General features: G+C 35.3%; 1 protein-coding gene across 4 annotated transcripts in view; it reads left to right on the forward strand.

The window, feature by feature from the left end:
- Window positions 1–833: 833 nt before the first annotated feature.
- The window catches only part of LOC136031765 (ankyrin repeat and IBR domain-containing protein 1-like), a 90,089-nt gene continuing 70,952 nt past the window's right edge, over window positions 834–19,970 (forward strand). Inside the window, exons 1-2 of one of the 4 annotated variants that reach the window (XM_065711510.1) lie at window positions 834–865; window positions 9,559–9,707. In XM_065711510.1, the coding sequence (XP_065567582.1) occupies window positions 9,642–9,707 (66 nt within the window). In that variant the 5' untranslated portion in view covers window positions 834–865; window positions 9,559–9,641. Of the gene's footprint in view, window positions 1,011–9,558; window positions 9,708–19,970 lie in introns of all 4 variants that reach the window. The other 3 variants (XM_065711508.1, XM_065711509.1, XM_065711511.1) reach the window with 3 other exon arrangements.

Genomic DNA, 19,970 nt, shown 5'->3' on the forward strand with positions numbered 1-19,970 from the left:
ACCAATCAGCTAACTAAGAGCCCCAAAAACTCCACAGGCAGGCAAACAGCATCTTTTAAGCAGCAAATTCGGTTTGGATGCAAATTAATTCAAACTAAACTAAAATAATGTTTACATCATACTAGGACAAGGACACCACAACTCCACTCTCTATAATAATTGATGGTGAGCAAGTCAAAACAGTAGACTGATTTTTTTTTTATCTTGACAGTCTATTAACGGCTGATAATTGTAACACTGCCAACATTAAACGCCACCTAGCCTTGCCCGTTCTGGTTTCCAAAGACTCTCAAATTTATGGAAGTCTAGCAACCTCTCGAGCCATCCGAATACTCAAGCTTTTTAACAGCCTAATCATACCCATTGCTCTGTATGGGTTTGAAACATGGATAAAACCAAAAACGACAGCACCTTTCTTGCATTCGAAATGAGATGCCTACGAAAAATAGCGGAGTCTGTTTTGCAAACGGAGAAGTCAGTAGAAGACTATATTCAATAAAAACCATCCTAAAAAATCTAGAAAACAGCAGCTGCGCTGGTTTGGGCACGTCAAGGGAACAGACCTTGTTCGACTACCCAAGATCTCGCTCGAAGGGGCTGTTGAAGGGCGTCGACCACTGGGAAGACCTCGTAAGAGGTGAAGTGACAACTTTGATTGGCAGCATATAACCCAAATGCCCATGTTTTCGCCTGATCAAACAATATACCAAGCTCTGGATAAAGGAGTCGCTATTATGAACACACAATTTTGCCAAACTTGTCAAAGGGTGATCGTCCAAAAGCATATTTCAGGCTTAAAAAAGAGCGTATATTTGGCAATCTTGACTTTCGCAGCTTATGATTGAAAAAGAAGCACAAGAATAAAGTATAAATATTTATTTTTAGAAATAATTTAGCTGATCAATCTTAACTGTGAAAAGCTATGTTTTGGATATTCAGTAGAATAATGGTATAAGCTCATTTCGAATTATCCTCAGCAAGATGTGCTGTATGATTTTTACTCAAGTGGGGTAAAAGTTCAGCCTACCTGTTCTTTGTTCTTTTTTTGTTGTTGTTCTTTCTCCCTCAAAAACCTTGAATCATCACACTTTTGTTATTCAAAGTGGCTTCCAAGTCATCTGTCTTTTTTCCTTGCCTAACTTGAATGAAGGCTAGTCAGCCAATCCCAACTGGTTTAGTCCTAACCATGAGCCAATCACAACTAGGCTATCTAACCCTGTACACAAAATGCTCAGGATTAGGAGCCTGCTGAGTAAATGTTTAGTTTTGTCACAAGTGCTCTAAACTGGAAACTATGCTGCAAAGTATAGTTTCCAGTACACAAATTTGTATAACCCTGTACACAAAATGTTCAAGATTAGGAGTGTGCTGGGTAAATGTTTAGTTTTGTTACAGCTGCTCTAAACTGGAAATTATTGTAAAATTCTAGTCAATTGAATTTGCTATCTCAGAAAGGGTTTAGGTTAGGAAAATGAAACTTTCAGGAATAAATCTACAGACTAAAGTATGTCCCAGGAAGGTATTTTGAAGCAACTACCTCCACTCCTTCTCCCTCTAGAAGGCCCTGACCTTTGATGACCTCTAAAAATATGTGTGTTATAAAAGTGAAACTGTTGCAAAATAGATCATCTGCTTAATTGAAGTACAATAAAATTGTTTTCAGCTTCATAACTTTGCTCAATTCCATTTTATAAGGTTCTAAAGATATGCAAATACATTTCTTAAATTCTGAAAAAAAACATTGATATGGCTCAAAATTCTATTCAAAAAACAGGAATTGCATTTTCAGAACTAAAGGCAGAGAAAAAGCAACTGGTAACTAATAATTAAGGTAAAATATTGTTTTGTCAAAATTTCAATAGGTATAGACCTGTCATTTAGGCAAATTTCAGGGCCCTCTAGAGGGAGAAGGAGTGGAGGTGGGTACTTTAAAATACCTTCCCAGGACATACTTTAGCCTGTAGACCCATCTCTGAAAGTTTCATTTTCCTAACCTAAACCCTTTCTGAGATGGCAAGAAGTCAATTGACTAGAATTTTACTGAAATTATGCTGCAAAGCAGCATAGTTTCTTGTTTAGAGCATTTTGAAATGCTAATTCTAGAAGTGCATCCATTTTTTAGCTTTCTAAAATCCCCCTTCAACAAACCAAGGTTTTGAAGCCAAGGGAAATGTTGGAGTTATGCAATATGAATGAAATTATATTGTAAATACTATTTCCAGTCATCACTGTTAATTTCTGTATAGCAGGAAGTCAAAGGATAACTAAAAAACTTACATATCCATTAATGGTAATTATCCACTTTCACTTTTGAGTTGAAACTACCCAGCAACCCCATGAATCAGAGCAATGAGTTAAATACAATGTTTATGCTCTGTTGATTTGAAGAAATGTCTTCCAACACAATGGAGATTATACAGGTTTTTGCCTCAAGATTAAATTTGTTTTAAAAGATTCTTTGGCTATAGGATGACCTTGGTGAAACAAATGAATATTACCTATAGAGCAAAGCAAATTAGTTAATGAGACCTGCAGGAAGTGGGGCAAGGTCTGTATTCTGATTGGTGAAATTGTTAGTTCATATTTATGACCTAGTTTTTGGTTGCTTTTTCAAGCTTCAGGCCAAATTACTATTCAATAAATATAGAATACAGACCTTGCCCTACTGCCTGCAGGTCTTGTGGACTAATTTGCTTTGCTCTATAGGTAATATTCACTCACAAGAATCACTATTCAACCAAATTTGTTTTACTGAGGCCTTCCCATAGCCAAAGAATTTTTAAGACAAATTTAATCTCAAACTGTTCTTCAGAAAGTTCTTCAAAAAGCACAGTATAAACATAAAGTAACAGTTCAACCAATCAGAATAGAGACCTCACCCTGATACCCACAGGGCTCATGGACTAACATGCTTAGGTAATGTTACCTATAAGCAAAAGTGGACATTTGTTTTTTTCAAAAGTGAGAGTAGATAATTACCATTAATGGATACATAAGTTTTTTAATTATCTTTTGACTTACTACTGTACATAAATTACCAGTGATGACTGGAAATAGTATTTAAATTATAATTTCATTCATATTGCACAACCCCAACATTTCCCTTGGCTTCAAAACCCTCCCCACTTTGCACATTTTTGGTTTGCCCCATGGAGGAGGAGGGTCAACCAGAAATGGATACATTTCTAGAATTAGCATTTCTAAGTGCTTTAAACTAAACATTTACCACCTGCTGTCTATGTATGGGAAAGATACTGTTTAATCAGAATATCTAGACAAGATTAGGCTCTATCTGATTACTGGGTGTCTTACCTACTAACAATTCACAACAGCAGCAACACACCTTAAGCCAGCATAACTAAGCATGCTTCTTGGCAAATGTCTAGTTTATAGGCTATTGTGGAGGAAACATGTTAAGAAAACATATCTTACTCATAATATGCAGAACAGTTGTAGCTAACAATTATATTTTAACCCTAACCCCTAATATGCATGTATATATTTATTTCCCATCAAAAGAAACAGATAGTATAAGATAAAAAAGAAGAAAAAAAACACACTACAAAAGAATACACAAACACAAGAAAAATAAAGAACAAATTGATATCTAACTACAAAAAACAAAACCTATTGCCTCAAAATAATTGCCCAAGGATGAGTAACAATATTAGAGTTATATCTGGCAATCTGGGCTATTATTGCTTCATTAGGGTCAACAATTGCATACCAACTTGTCACAATATGGTTACTTGTCCACAGTGGAAGCTGTAAGAAGTACTTTGCATATTTACAATATGTAGACTGCAATTATATATATCCCAAATTACTCTTGTTTTTCTAGTTATGGTACTTGGTATTAACCAAGTGACATATAGCAATCACAAATTCTGTTGGTCTGTCTGTCAGTCTGTCTGTTGGTCCTGGTTTTGCTACTTTAGGCACTTCCAGGTAAGCTAGGAAAATGAAATTTGGCAAGCGTATCAGGGACATGACCAGATTAAATTAGAAATACTCGTTTTCCGGATTTGACCATCTGGGGGGAGTGGGGGGGGGCTGGTTAATTGGGAAAAAATAGAAAAAAATTAAGTATTTTTAACTTATGAGCAGGTGGTGGGATCTTAATGAAATTTCATCTTTTGAATGGTATTGTGTCTCAGAGCTGTTATTTTAAATCCCGACTGGATCTGATGACATTGGGGGGAATTGGAGGGGGGAAACCTAAAATCTTTGAAAACACCTAGAGTGGAGGGATCAGGATGAAACTTGATGGGAAAAATAAGCACAAGTCCCAGATACATGATCGACATAATCGGAACGGATCTGCTCTCTTTGGGGTAGTTAGGGGGGGGGGTAAGTCTAAAAAATTAGAAAAAATGAGGTATTTTTAACTTATGAACAGTGATTGGATCTCAATGAAATTTGATGTTTAGAAAGATATTGTGTCTTAGAGCTCTTATTTTAAATCCCGACCGGATCTGGTGACAGTGGGGGGGGATTTGGGAGGGGGAAACCTAAAACTTAGAAAACACTTAGAGTGGAGGGATTGGGATGAAGCTTGGTGGGAAAAATAAACACAAGTCCTAGACACATGATTGACATAAACGGAATGGATCCGCTCTCTTTGGGGTAGTAGGGGGGTATTTCTGAAAAATTAGAAAAAATGAGGTATTTTAACTTATAAATAGGTGATCATATCTCGATGAAATTTGATATTTAGAAGAATATTGTGGCTCAGAGCTCTTATTTTAAACCCGACCGAATCTGGTGACATTGGGGGGAGTTGGGAGGGGGAAACCTAAAACTTGGAAAAAACTTAGAGTGGAGGGATCAGGATGAAACTGGGTGGGAAAAATAAGCGCAAGTCCTAGATGCATGATTGACATAACTAGAACAGATCCGCTCTCTTTGGGGTAGTTTGGGGAGGGGTTAATTCTGAAAAATTAGAAAAAATGAGGTATTTTTAACTTACGAATGGGTGATTGCATCTCAATGAAATTTGATATTTAGAAGGATATTGTATCTCAAAGCTCTTATTTTAAATCCTGACTGGATCTGGTGACATTGGGGAAAGTTTGGGGTGGGGGAACCTAAAATCATGGAAAATGCTTAGATTGGAGGGATCGGGATGAAACTTGGTGGGAAAAATAAGCGGAAGTCTTAAATACGTGATTTACATAATTGGAATGGATCTGCTCTATTGGGGGGGGGGGTAATTCTGAAAAAAATGATGTATTTTTAACTTATGAAGGAGTCATCAGATCTTCATGAAACTTCATATTTAGAGTTACCTCAAAACCCAGATCTCTTATTTTAAATTTCAACCAGATCAAGCATAATTGGGGGGGGCAGTTGGGGGGGACTGGAAATCTTAGAAAATACTTAAAGAGGTGAGATCAGGATGAAACTGGATGGGAAGAATTGAAACCTGTCTAAGATACGTGACTGACATAACCGTACTGGATCTACTCTCTTTGGTGGAATTGGGGGGGGGGGCGGGTAATTTTGAAAATTGAGGGTGACAAAAGGGTGACCAGATCTTAATGAAATTTGATATTTAGAAGGATCTTGTTCTTTAAAGTTTTAATTTTAAATTCCGACCAGATCCTGTGACATTAGGGGGAGTTGGAGGGGGAAACCGGATTTCTTGGAAAACCTGAAAATTAGGGTATTTTTATCTTACGAATAGGTTATCAGATCTTAATGAAATTTGATTTTTAGAAGGAATTCATGTCTCAGAGCTCTTATTTCAAATCCCGACTAGATCTTTTGACATTGGGGGGAGCTGGAGGGGGAAATCTTGGAAAAACACTTGGAGTGGAGGAATCAGGATGAAGCTTGGTGGATAGAATAAACAAATGTCCTTGATACATGATTGACAGAATCGTACGGTCACTCTCTTTGGGGGAGTTGGGGTGAGGGGTTCAGTGATTTGGCGAGTTTGGTGCTTCTGGACGTGCTAGAACGATGGAAATCGGTAGGCGTGTCAGGGAGCTGCACAATTTGACTTGATAAAGTCGTTTTCCCAGATTCGACCATCTGGGGGGCTAAAGAGAGAGGAAAAAATAGAAAAAATTAGGTATTTGTAACTTACGAGTGGGTGATTGGATCTTAATGAATTTTGATATTTAGAAGGACATCATGACTCAGAGCTCTTATATTAAATCCTGACCAGCATTAAGCCTCTTATTTTCCTTTTTAAATCAATCTATTGATTCATGGAATTTTGTTAGAGCTCATACCATATGATCTCTTAGCTCTTCTTGCCTCATCACAAGTGCCATATGAGCTTTTAGCTCTTGTTTTAGTTTTGTCACAGCCAAAACAATTTATGGGCACATGGGTTGAAATAGGCAAGACACATTTGCATCAAGTATTAGAAATTTATGGTTTTGGCCTTATATTTGCATATTAGGGGGGAGGGGGTTAAGGGTAAAGTTTAGTGGACCTGTAGTCAAAACGTGGTACCATAGCTATTATAATTTTGTTCATTATAAAAGTAAGAATTGTTTTCTTAACATTCCTGATCTATCTAAAGCCTCCCTCTGTACACCCCCCCCCCCAAGAAGCTCCCATTTTCCATACATCTTTTCTTATGGTACCTCCTGCCCTAGCCTATTTGGGGACAGTCAGCTTTTTGTTTGATGCTATATTCTTGTTCAACAAGAAAGACCTTTGGCAATCTGTCATCCTTCATAAACAGTCTTAACCATCTCAAAACTGTAAATTTTAATTCCAACACCCCTTCCAACTCAAATATAAGCAAAAAAGGGAATCAACATGCCTGTACTCAAAATGATCCATAGGCTATTTCTCTGGATAACATCTGGCAAATCCTCCTCTGTCTTTTGGAGTGGACATGCTCCATACTTGACCATTGGAATCAGTATTGCTTTTGATATTTTAATTTTAGGTTGCAGACTTGTCCTCCTATTCTTCCAAATTTAATTCAATGGTAAAAAAAACCATGGGCTTTGGCTATTCTACTTTTAAGATCTTCTCTGTACTCACCATCTCAACTAATAATGCTATGCTACCTAGGTTGCACCCTGAACTCTCAAATCCTCCTCCTCTGTCTTTTGGAGTGACCATGCTCCATACTTGACCATTGGAATCAATATAGCTTTTGATATTCCAATTTTAGGTTGCAGACTTGTCTTCCTATTCTTCCAAATTTAATTCAGTTGTGAAAAAACTATGGGGTTTGGCTATTCTACTTTTAAGATCTTCTCTACACTCACCATCTCAACTAATAATGCTGTACTACCTAGGTTGCACCCTGAACTCTCAAAGCCTCCAAAAATTGATATTGCTGGCTTTCTGACACAGAATTTGCTCCGGCTAATTCTGTGTTTTCTCATTGCCTTTGTTATGTTTCTTAGGACAAAGATCATCAAAATGATCCATATAAATGGGGATAGAATGCAACCATGCTTAACTCTTGACTTAATGCAAGACCAGCTATTAACCTCGTTCCTTATCTTAGCTGCATGCATTGTCACTTTAGTGTATATGTCTGGTAATGTCAGGAAAACTTTTGGGATTTAGAATAACATTGGTAATTGGATTGTAAGCTTTTAACTAACTTTGTAACTTATAATCATTGTTTAAAAAGTATGGTCAACATGCCTAGTTGACTTTTAGGGTCCAAAATGGAACTTTAGGTGAAGCAATTATTGTATAGCAATTATTGAAAAAAGCATCAAGTGATGTGTTCACTTTCTTCTTGGTTAAGTAATGGATAAAAGGGTAAATTATCATAATCTCTGTGTTATGAAAGTAAAACCTTGCAAAAAAGATCTTCTGTTCAAAGGGTCCATAGGAAAAGTTATTTGAGCCTCATTCTTTCACTCACTCCTATTTATAAACAACAATTATAAATTACAAAGTTAGTTAAAAGCTTACAATTCAATTACTAAGGTTATATTGGCCCTGGATTCATTCCTGAAAGTTTCATTTACCCAATTTACAGACTTTCCAAGATGGCAAAATGCCACTAAAATATAGTTTTATCAATTCTATTTAGGGGATATTATTAATATATTCACACTCTATGAATATTTCTATAAGGAAAAATTTTGAAAAACCAGATTTCTACTGTTTGCTTTCCTTGTAAACAACTTTTTCAGGTGTTTCCATTTTCTATGGAAGTGTTACTGGCGATCAGAAAATGCACTGTTCATATGCTTATGGTAATGTTTTCTACCTAAAACTCTTACAAATTCTGCATGTCAGGATATCCTTGATGGTCTTTCTAAGATTGCCCAGACTTTCTTGACTGATGTTATATCAGGTCCAAATATTTAATTGCAGAGACATACCTCAAGGGATAATTAACCCTTTGCTCTTTAAAATGCATTTTTCTGAAAGTGAGTATTCCTTACTCATCTTTTTGGTCTGAATCCTGGTAACCTTACCATTCAATTGAGTAACAAGAGTTTAAACAGGTTTAGTGAATAGATAAGGATCTGGTTAATTAAATTTAATTGAAAAAATACAAGGCCATTTGTTTTAGCCCCAATGGATCCTGAAATAAAATTGCCCCCTAATTTAAGAATATGGTGTTCTATAATAAATGAAAAGCAGTTGAGTAGAAAAGGACCTCTGTGTGCTGGTTGACCATTCAAAAATTTTATACTTGGTTACTAAGTTCACTAAAACCTTTGGCACTATTAAAAGATCCTATAGCTCTTTCTGTTACAGGGGTCACCAAGCTATTAGTAGATTTCTCCATCCTATTCTTCAGCACAGAATACATACAACCACCTTATCAAATAAATTAGATAAGGAGACCTTTGAGTAAGTTGTTATATAGATACTTAAACACTTAAGGATTGTTCTGCTAACCCATATCCTTATTGACCAGATGAAAAACAAGTCTTTATTGCTGGGAAGTTTTGTTTAAGGTATAAATTTATACTCTTGTTGGAACCACAGAATAGGTGCTTTTGGCTATAGGACAGGGGCTTTTAGACTTTTTGACAAGGGTTGCATTGCACAAATAGAACCTCCATGAGTAGGGCCTAAATACCAATGTATGGCCCAAGAACACATTAATTGAAACAAAATATCCATCCTGTAAGTTTATTTTAACTTGCACAAATATTTTCCTATTTTGCAAGAGCAAAGAAAATCTTGGGGGGCAAAGTGACAAGGGCACCAATAACTGACCAAATTGACAAGTTTTCTCAAATAAAAAGGGTAGGCCAATTAAGAGAAAAAACATGACGGTGTCATAAAAATCTTTGGGGGAGGGGGTAGCAGTCCACTCTTGATGCTATGAGCACTGGAATTACCCTAGTATTCTTTAATAAATTCCATTACATTTACTTTTAGTTTTATGTGACATGATTGTTGTTTAGGACATCTTGGGTATTTATTCTTTTAAACTATCAGAAACTGGATTTTGATGATATTTTTAATAATTCTCCTTGAATTTTTTAAATTTCTAGCACCCATTGCTGCCACCTTGGTTGTTTATTACCATTTAACAAAATATCCACTGGTTCAGCTTGTTGTCTGAATCTTCGTTATTTTTTTTCAAGGAAATTTTTATTTTAGGGAAAACTAGATGTTGTTTGAACCCAGCCACCTTTATTATGGAATTTTCAAAACATAATGCTATGAAATAAAGATTTGATAAGATGGGCAATATATCTGCCAAATTCAAGAAATTAATGCAAAAAGGAGATGAATACTCAGCTTTGCAGGTATAGTGAAGGTTTTTTTTATTTATTATATATTTTTTTATTTATTATAACTTTATTTTTTATTTTTTTATTATAACATAAAGATAAAAATCCAAAGCATTATCTTGATAAAAACTAACATGAAAGAAGAAAAAGAAGATGACTTAAATGAGCAAGAGACTTTTTAGTAGTGATGGGAGAGCTAATCATAATTTGGGACTGAGAAAATTAGGGATTTTTCTTGAAACAGAGTCTGGATTGGAATTAAGAAAATTTTCTTAGTCCTCAAATAAATTACACTGTCAAGTATTATTTTTAAAGCAAGTAAGCAAGATAAAACTGGATTACATTTTCATTTACCTTGCAACTACATTCTTCATCTTAGCTTTCTCCAAGTCTTTGATTGGGAGCCCCATATATGCTTCTATTCCACCATATGAAATTACTATAAGCTTGATGGAAACTCAGCTGTAACACTTGCTTTTAATCTTCACTTAGTACTGTAAGATTAAGAACATATATACAAGATATGTTTGGAAAGTCAACTGTGTCTTTTAATTAAAAAAAAAAAACAAAAAAAAACAAGCACAAATAAAGCAACAAAATTTATTTTACAAAAATTACAACCCTTGCATTATTTTTTGACATCACCCCCCAATTTTCTTAGGCATTTATCATAGTCTTGTGCAAGTCTTTGTATACCCTCTTCATAAAATGTTGCTGCCTATGATAAAAGTTTGGAAAGTTATGGGAGGTATGTCAAAAAATATTATATGGGCTACATTTTTTTTCTAAAATAAATTTGTTGCTTTATTTTCACTTTTTTTTAAATTAAAAGATAGAACTTACTTTCTGAACATACCTCATATAATATATGCATCTTAGAATATTTCAATTATGACTTTACATTTTTCTTTCTTCAAGATTTTTTTAACTAACTAAATTTATATTATATTGTCTTTAGTAGGGATTTTCATTTCAGAAGCTATGCATACTGCCTAACTTTTTATATTTAATAGTGTCCAAACTGTACTACTTTTATCAATTACTAACTGTAGCACAAGGCTGTCTAAGGCCAATCCATCTGTGTTCACTCTTTGTACACATCAATCCATTCAAAGCTTCACGCTTAACCTCTTCCAATGAAGTTTCAATTGAGATCCTCGTATAACCTCTTCCTAGGCCTTTGAAATAACCTGCTTCTCATTTAGCCCTGTATGGATGGCCAAAAAGCACAGTTTAGACTTTTCAAGGATAAGGTATTGTTACCCAAAAAAAGCAGTGCATCAATGGGCACAACATGACTTTATACCCTTTCAAGAAGAACCCTATTTGGAAGTGTAAAACTAGGCTGTTTTTGAAGAAAGTTGGGTTGCATGTTGATACATGGTCAACTAACAATCAAAGACTATTTGTTACTGCAGTTCGTTTTATTTATTGCTGGGCTTACAAATTGATGTCTATGGCCTTGTGTGAATGAGAGCTAGGCATTTGTGACACAACAGATTAACCTAACTTGTTCATCATATTCTGGTATATTTCATTAGGACTAACCTAACTTCACTTCTTTCGTGTGGTTGCTATAACACATAAGTACCGAAATTAGTAATAAAAATGTGGAAAGATAAATTCATATAAATGAGAAAAATAAAACAAAAAAATTTCACTATTGTTGCTTAATGTAGTGGATGTGGGTGCCTATTAGTACAAACTTCATCAAATCTGGGTGACATTGATGACATAATAACACGCACCTTCTTTTCTACAACCAAAGGCTAGCGCGATATTTTGGTTTTATTGCAGCTAATCAGGAAAATCTTGTTTTACGTATATAAGATATTGCAAACAGCAGTATTCTTAAAGCTTTATTTGACAAAAACTAGATCAGAGATACATTCTGAAATTTTTGTTTTTAAGAAGTATCACAATGAAGTTTTCTTCTCAACTCTTGCTAATTCACATTTATCATCTTCTTCGTCAGTAAATGGTTTCTTTATTAATGAATATTTTGTGAAATCAAGACCATCAAAATAATTCGAAAATGAATTAACAAATCATCCAATTGTTCAACAAACAAAGTTTTGTTTAGTTCCATATTAAGTTGGGTGCATAAATTTAAAAGTTGAAAGACGTCAAACCACTTTTTTTTTTCCAAATTTGTCTTCCATATCTCTGTTTTCTTTATGAATGCTTTCACCATATTTTTTAGTCAATAAATGCATCTGTGGCCCTTTAAAAAAAAATCCACAAAATAGGTAAGTTTAATTATAAATTATCATCTCTAGACACATTTGCATCCTCATTATAATTTGCTTTTTGGATTGTATTTTAAATTCTATCACCCTTGTAAGGGTGACACAATTTAAAGTAACCAAAAATTATCCCATTTCAGATGGAAGTAATCCCCCCTGAATATCCACCCCCAATAAGTGAGGGTAAAAATACTTTAAAAATACCATACTCACTAAGAATTGTATTAGAATCAGGACTGTGATGAAGAGTCAGGAATGAGAAAAAAAGTAGCATCATCCCATTTTTACTATTTATACTATGGGGGGTATCAGCATGTCTTATATGGTTCTGTGGTGTTTTTTTTTGTTTGCTTTTGGTATTTCAGTGGTTTATAATACGTTTCAATTAAAAAATATTGTGTAGATGTAAAAATGATGGAAAGTACCATATAATGATAAAATTTATGAGCCCTGTGAATCCTATTGTAGACAAAACAGGAGAAAACATATAAACACGAGAACAAAGCAACACAACAGGGAAAGGAGCAAAGGAACAATTTTATAAAAGGAAGAGAAACATTTTTGTAAACACCTTCACGCACTTTTTATTATTTATGTAGGCCTATTATTACTTTATTTACCACAACACCGCTTTCACTTGTCGTACATAAATACAAATAACAAAGTACATGGAATAACTGATACAATCAAATAATAATACAACTAACATGAATCAACACTTTATATTTCAGAACTAAACCTAAAATTCTTATATTTGTACTGTAATAGTCACTGCTAGGTACTGGACTCTTAAATTGTGCAAAATTGTCAAAACAAATACCATCCTTTGGAAGATGGTTCCAGTGGTTGTGGACCCTTACAACGAAAGTGTCCGTACTGTTTCTTCTATTCATTTTTGGGGAATATTATTTGTAATAGTGTTGTTCCCTAGCTGTATAATGCGAAAATCTGAAGGTTATAGCCGGATGCACTTAGTCAGCCCATTGGATGATTCTGAATGCAGTCATCAAATCAGCTCTAGCCCAACAAAAATGTAAGCTTGGAAGGTGTAAACTACATATTCTCCAGGTGCAGGAAAATAAGGGCAAACGCAATCCTTTTTAACTGGAAGAGCAATCTACTAAATTCAGTCAAACATGGAAATTCTTTGGTTCAACCTGTCGATCACATTGTGTATCTTGGTCTCCCTGTAGGTTCATCTATACGCCACACCTGGTACCTCCTGATTGAACATATAACCCGCCACATTTCTGCCTCTTATGCGTCAATGATTTCCTGCTAGTTCAGATTCAATCGGCATTTGCTAGCTAAGCTTTTCAGTGCAATAGCTCTCCCTCACAGTCTGTATATTTAACCCTTTTGAAAACTGTTAACTAATTTTTTATCGAACCCAAATACATTCACTCTTCTTCCTGTTCGCAAAATATTTACTCCGCGTTCCACCCTGGCAAAGCAACACAAAAATTTATCGTCAGTTTAAAATTACTGACCCGAATATTGCAGTAGCTAGAGCAATAGCTAAACACAATAAAAAAGTGAATATGACTGGCCAGGAGTGTTATTCTGTATTATTTCAGTAGTCCTTGCCTTTTTTTTGAATTGCTTGTTTCGTATTTTGTACTATTTTTAATTATGTTGTTGTTCTTTGTTTGTTTTTCTTTCTTTTTTTCTCTCTCTCTCTTTTTTGCTCTCTCTTGTTCAAAACTTTGCATTTTTGTACGTCTGTGTCATGACCTTGTGTGCAGTGATTTTTAGATTTGTTACTAATTCATGGTTTATTTTTATCTGTAAATGTTGTTGCTATGACAAGAGTTAGTGCAGTAATCGGTTTCTTCTTCTTCTTGTGCTTTTCTTTTGTTTGTTTTTGTTTTTTTTGTGCTTTTTTCCTCTACTTCGTCTTATCACGTTATGTGAATGATGAGTGTTCAATAAATAATTAAATATAAATAAATAATACCTTTTGGAGGAAGTTTTTTGTTCTATGGGCTGAAAATAGGCTGCAAAATAAATAAAGAGCAACACCAATAGAAATTAACGTCATTGTTGACGAAATGGGTTGTTTACCAATGAAAGCAGGAAATAATATGTGTCGATTGGCGGCTCGATTCTTGTCAGGCTTGGCAGTTTTGAGGAGTATTGGGTAAAAAACGAGAAGCATATAAGGAAAAAAGTGCAGGTATTGTCCACCAAACAGATCTACTCGGCTACACTCCTTTTTAACTTACTTTGACTTGAACCTCTTGCTTGGCAGTGTTGCGAGCGTTGAGAGAAATAGACGCCAGCACCGTTAGTGGTCTTTAGATTCATCAGTTCTAAATGAGGGTCCGATACCTCACCAAAATAAAAGTCTTTGAATATCATTGTTTCAGGTATGAAAAGACCTTAGATAGGCCCAGGGGGATTATTTTGTTTTGATGTCTTTGGTACTTCAAAAATGCTTTTTTTTTATTAAAGAACACTTTAATTATTGAAAATTATGTCTTATGTCTGCATAATAAGAAAATATAAAAGTTTTACGACACTAAGGGCCAACAAGAGCCATAACAAGAGTAGATTGAAATGCAATAAGCGGGTCCCTTTTCCCCAAGGGTCACCAAACTTTTCGGATCGAAACTTTTTGTATCTTTTAAAGGTTTGAGCTTAGGGATATCAACCTCTCGGTTGCCCTTGCTGACGCTCTAACCGCGAACTAATTTGCTAATTTGACATTTGTAATTAGTAAGTAAATAATAGCCTACTCCTTGTTAATACTAATTTAAATTCAAGTTTGATATTCTAAGCCTGAAATTGAACAACCAAAATCCTAAAATAAATCTAAATTTGAATTCAATAGAAACAATGAACAAAATATCATCATCTAGTTGGTCCGTCGTAGAATGATAGTTAAATAGATGGTATGTCTTTGAAAAAAATAGCTATGTGACGATCTGATAATTTTTGAAGTCTAATTCACTCACTATGGTACTCGTTTTCAGAGGAAGAAGAAAGAGCTATATGGTCGTTAGCTATTTTTATGAAAAGGAATATAATCCTCCATTTCTGCCGGGCAATATTTTGTCACAAATAAAATATTTTGCATTAATGGACCAAACGTTCCAAGGTCAAGCAATAAATACTTCTTATTCCCAATTTATACTCACTTAAGTACTTTTAATGCACTAGTGAAATGACAATTGATGCTGATACTTTGACTTAAGTAGTTTTGACTATGGTTGTTATTTTGATTCTTTTAAGTACTTTTAATGCACTAGTGAAATGACAATTGATGCTGATACTTTGACTTAAGTAGTTTTGACTATGGTTGTTATTTTGATTCTTTTAAGTACTTTAAGTACTTTTAATGCACTAGTGAAATGACAATTGATGCTGATACTTTGACTTAAGTAGTTTTGACTATGGTTGTTATTTTGATTCTTTTCTTTTTCCTTCTGTAGTGGTTTAATCAATTTAGGTACTTCCCCTGCATAAAACAGGAAATTCAGTATTTTCAGCTTAACTCTAATTTTACATCCACCACATTAAACAATTCATTTACCATTCTGTCAGTACCTGTAGTCATATTATATTTCAATCCTAGCAACGCACTCTCTAGTTCTTTAATAAATAGACATGTCTTCACTTTTAAATTATGAACATTTTATATAATTTCCTACAGCTTCCATCGCGATATAACGTACTCTCAATAGGTTCATCCTATATTTATTTTTGCTGGTTAAAGAGGTATTAATCCTATCTTTAATTTGCACTGTACTGGACTCCATATTTCCCATCAAAATTTATAAGGAGCACGGCAAAGTATTTTGCAGTGAACACGGAATCAAATGGGAAAGTAGTACTCTCCTAAACTTGGATTATGCTGATGATTTGAGCTTCTTGGATGAAAACATTAGTAAAATGAATGAATTTTTAGAGGTTTTCAAAGTTCAGGGTGCTAGAATAGGTTTCAAAATTAAAATTAAGAAGACTAAGTCGCTAGGATTGGGCATAAGTGAAGGTGAAGAGATGACGTTGGTTAACGAGAAGATTCATAAAGTGGAAAGCTTCACTTACCTAGGTAATATCATTGGCAGCACAATAATGTTGCCTAAGTAAAGTGCAATGTGGGCACAATGATTATTTTTTTGGTTTTAGACTAGGGTACTTCGTGTCGAAGGACTTGTCGTAGAAACTTCGAAAAAGGATCATTCGAATGGAAATTGAAAGGGCTAGCTCCCTTGTTGATAGTCAGAAGTGATTGGAGGAAAACTAACCCCCTTCCACGCGCACCATTTCTCCAAACACCTCCAATCAAAATTTTGAGATAGCCATTTTGTTCAGTGTAATTGAAATGTCTGGAAATGATGTCTTTGAGGATGACAACCCCCAACAGCCCTCAGGATAAGGGTTTTAAGTTATGCCTTGGGGGCATATAAGGCATATATAGAAATGGTAATCGTAAAAACCCTGTAATGGGCGTACTGTATTGGAAATAAGATGTTCTAGTGCCCTTTTAAAGATTCAGAGTGATCGGAGGGTGGATACCCCACCCCCCTCTGCACCTTGTATTTTCTCAAAATGCATATGATAGAAATCTTGAGATGACCGTTTGTTGACGTAGAAACTTCGAAAAGAGCTCATTCGATTAGAATTGAAAGGGATACTGCTCTTTTTAATAATCAAAACTGATTAGAGGGCAACTAACCTCCCTACCACGCCCATCATTTCCCCAAACACATCAAAATTAATTTTGAGATAGCCATTCTGTTAAACGCAGTTGAAAGGTCCAGAAATTATGTCTTTGAGAATGACACGCCCGACCCCTTTACCCCAATTTCCTCAGGGCAAGGGTTGTAAGCTATGCCCTGGGGGCATATAAGGAATATATAGAAAGGATGATCGTATAATCTTCAGAGAGAGAGAGAGAGAGTTCATTGAATTGGTAATCACAAGTGTTAGTGCCCTTTTTAAGATTGAGAATGATCAGTGGGTGGACCACTGATCGGGGGACCCCCCCCCGGACCATGTATTTTCCCGAAGTGCTTGTGATTGAAAATTTGAGATGGGGATTTGTCGTAGAAATTTCAGAAACTGCTCATTCGATTGGAAATTGAAAGTGCCAGTGCACTTTTTAATAGTCGAAAGTGACTGGGGGCAACTAAATCCCCTCCCACGCCCACTATTTCTTTAAACATATCCAATTGAAATTTTGAGATAGCTATTTTGTTCAACGTAATTGAAAGATTCGGAAATTATGTCTTTGAGGATGACAACCCACACTATTTCCCGGACACATCCAATTAAAATTTTGAGATAGCCATTTGGTTCAAGGTAATTGAAAGGTCTGGAAATTATGTCTTCGAGGATATTCCCTGGGGTATATAAGGTATGTACAGAATAGTTGATCGTATAAACTTTATAGGATGTTTATTGGATTGGTAGTCAGAAGTTCTAGTGTCCTTTTTAAGATTCAGAGTGATTGAAGGATGGTTTAAGAAATTAACTTCCCACACACCTTGTATTTTTACGAAATACATCTGATAGAAATTTTGAGAGGGCTATTTGTTGTCGTAGAAACTTCCAAAAGAGCTCATTTGATTGGAAATTGAAAGGGCTAGTGCCCTTTTTAATAGTTGAAAGTGATTGGATTGTAACTAACCCGCCTCCCACTAACACGATTTCACCAAACATATCCAATCAAAATTTTGAGATAGTATTTTGTTCTACGTAATTGAAAGGTCCAGAAATTATGTCATTGAGAATGACACACCCCCAGCACGACCCTCAAGGCAAGGGTTGTAAATTATGCCCTAGGGGCATATAAGGTCTATATAGGAAGGGTGATCGTATAACTTTGGAAGGGGCTCATCGGATTGGTAATCAGAAGCTCTAATGTCCCTTTTAAGATTCAGAGTGATCAAAGGATAGATAACCCCCACACACATACACACTTCGTATTTTCCCAAAAAGCATCTGATAAAAATTTTGAGATTGCCGTTTGTTGTTGCAGAAACTTCGAAAAAGGCTCACTCGATTTGAAATTGAAAAGGCCCTTTTTATTAGTCAAAAGTGATTGGTGGACAACACCCACCGCACCCATCAATCCCCCAAAAACACCCATTCAAAATTTGAATTGTTCATTTTGTTCAGCGTAGTTGGAAGGTCTGGAAATTTTGTCTTTGACAACCTCCATACCTTTTCTAGACCAGAACGGAATTTGCACTTTACTGAAAAAAATGGCTGTGGATTGTCAGTTTAGTATACATATACTGATAGTACCGGGTCCCGGCACTCGGCCAGGCCTCTATATATGGATTCCCGATCAGATAATTTTTATATCTATTAAACTTAAAAGCTAGAAACATTTTAAACATGTTTTGTTTATTTAAATCATACAATAAGTAACCGAGTCAAACTCAAAACGAGCAAAAACTGACATGAGTAGGGCTGACAGCCCCCATGTCTTCTCAAGACCAGAACATAATTTGCACTTTACTGAAAACAAATTACATTTAAAATGTTTTCACTTTGTTTTTACTTGCTTAAAATGTTTTTACTAGATATATAAAGGGAGAGGTCCCCCGTTGTACTTCAATTACAGCGCGAGCGTCTGGTGCCCTTTTTAAGAGTAATAAGAGATTTGAGGGTAAGCAGCCCTTTTCTCAACCCTATTCATTTTCCGAACGAATTTAGTCAGAGTTTTGAGACAGCCATTTTGTTCAGCATAGTAGAACGGTCCAGCAACTATGTCTTAGGCATGTGAACCTCCCACAATTATGCAATTGGCACAATATGCTTTAAAACTAAATGTTGCTTTAAAATAGATCAAAAGGCATTATGTTTAAGGTTGCCAATAAGATACCTCAGCAATATATCGAGAACAACTGGGAGTATTAACTTGAAACTTTTGAGGATACTAAATAATATTCCAAACGTATAAAACTACCACATATCACTATAAATAGATCAGTGTAACTCAAAACGAACATGAATTACAATAATCAGCCGACCCAAACTCAAAACGAGCAAAAATAACATGAGAAGGGCTGATAACCCCCATGCCTTCCCAAGACCAGAACGGAATTTGTACTTTACTGAAAAATAGAAACGTTTAAAATGTTTTCAGCTTTCTTATTTTCATAAATAAAAAATATCAAAAGCTTAAGGAAGAGCTGTCAGTATATGTCAATTAAACTTACAATCCACAGTTTTTTTTTTTCAGTAAAGTGCAGATTGTGTTCTGATTTTGAGAAGGCGTAGGAGCTTTCAGCCTTACTCATATTAATTTTTGCTCGTTTTGAGTTTAGCTTGCCTATTTATTGTAATTTCTATTCGTTCAAAGTTTCATTTATTTATTGATAGTGATCTGTGGTAGTTTTACGCTCGGAAGATTATTTGACAATCAACACGTATCGACACAATTCCACATATCAACACATTCGAATATCGGAAGATATTCGGATGTCGGAAGATATCAACACATTCTGCGGATGAAGGAGTACAGATTGCCAAAGACCATCTTTGTTGGCCAGCCGTCTAGGGCCAAACGAAAAGGAGGTCGGAAATATTTAATGGAAAGTGGAACTTCTTGGGAGGGTGTAAAGAGAGAGGCTTTGGATAGATTGGGATGTAGAAGGCGTGTTCGTAGCTTTTTTGGCCTCAGACGGCTTGGTGCTGCAGTAAGTTATTAGTACTAGCAGTTATCTCCTAAATTATCAAGCTCTTAAATCAGTAACAACATAATAAATAGTGTTGGCCACCCTACAAATAAGACTAGAAGAAATTGTGTAAAATCAATTTTTTGAAGTTTTGTGGAACAACTTCAGATGATCTTTTTTGACATAGATTATAAAACTCTACTTCATCTCATTCACTGTAGGCTCTGGGTCACGACAAATAAAAGCCATTCTTTTTGGCTTCTGGCAAGAATTATTATGTGACTTTCTAAAATGTAGCATTAGGTGCATCAATATGACATGCGGCTCACACCTCCCACAAAATAGCAGGCGTCAGAGCAGGGATTCTTGTAATAAATCGAAATTGGCGGGATAGAAGA

Source organism: Artemia franciscana, chromosome 10 (assembly GCF_032884065.1).
Source record: "Artemia franciscana chromosome 10, ASM3288406v1, whole genome shotgun sequence".
NCBI lineage: Eukaryota > Metazoa > Arthropoda > Branchiopoda > Anostraca > Artemiidae > Artemia > Artemia franciscana.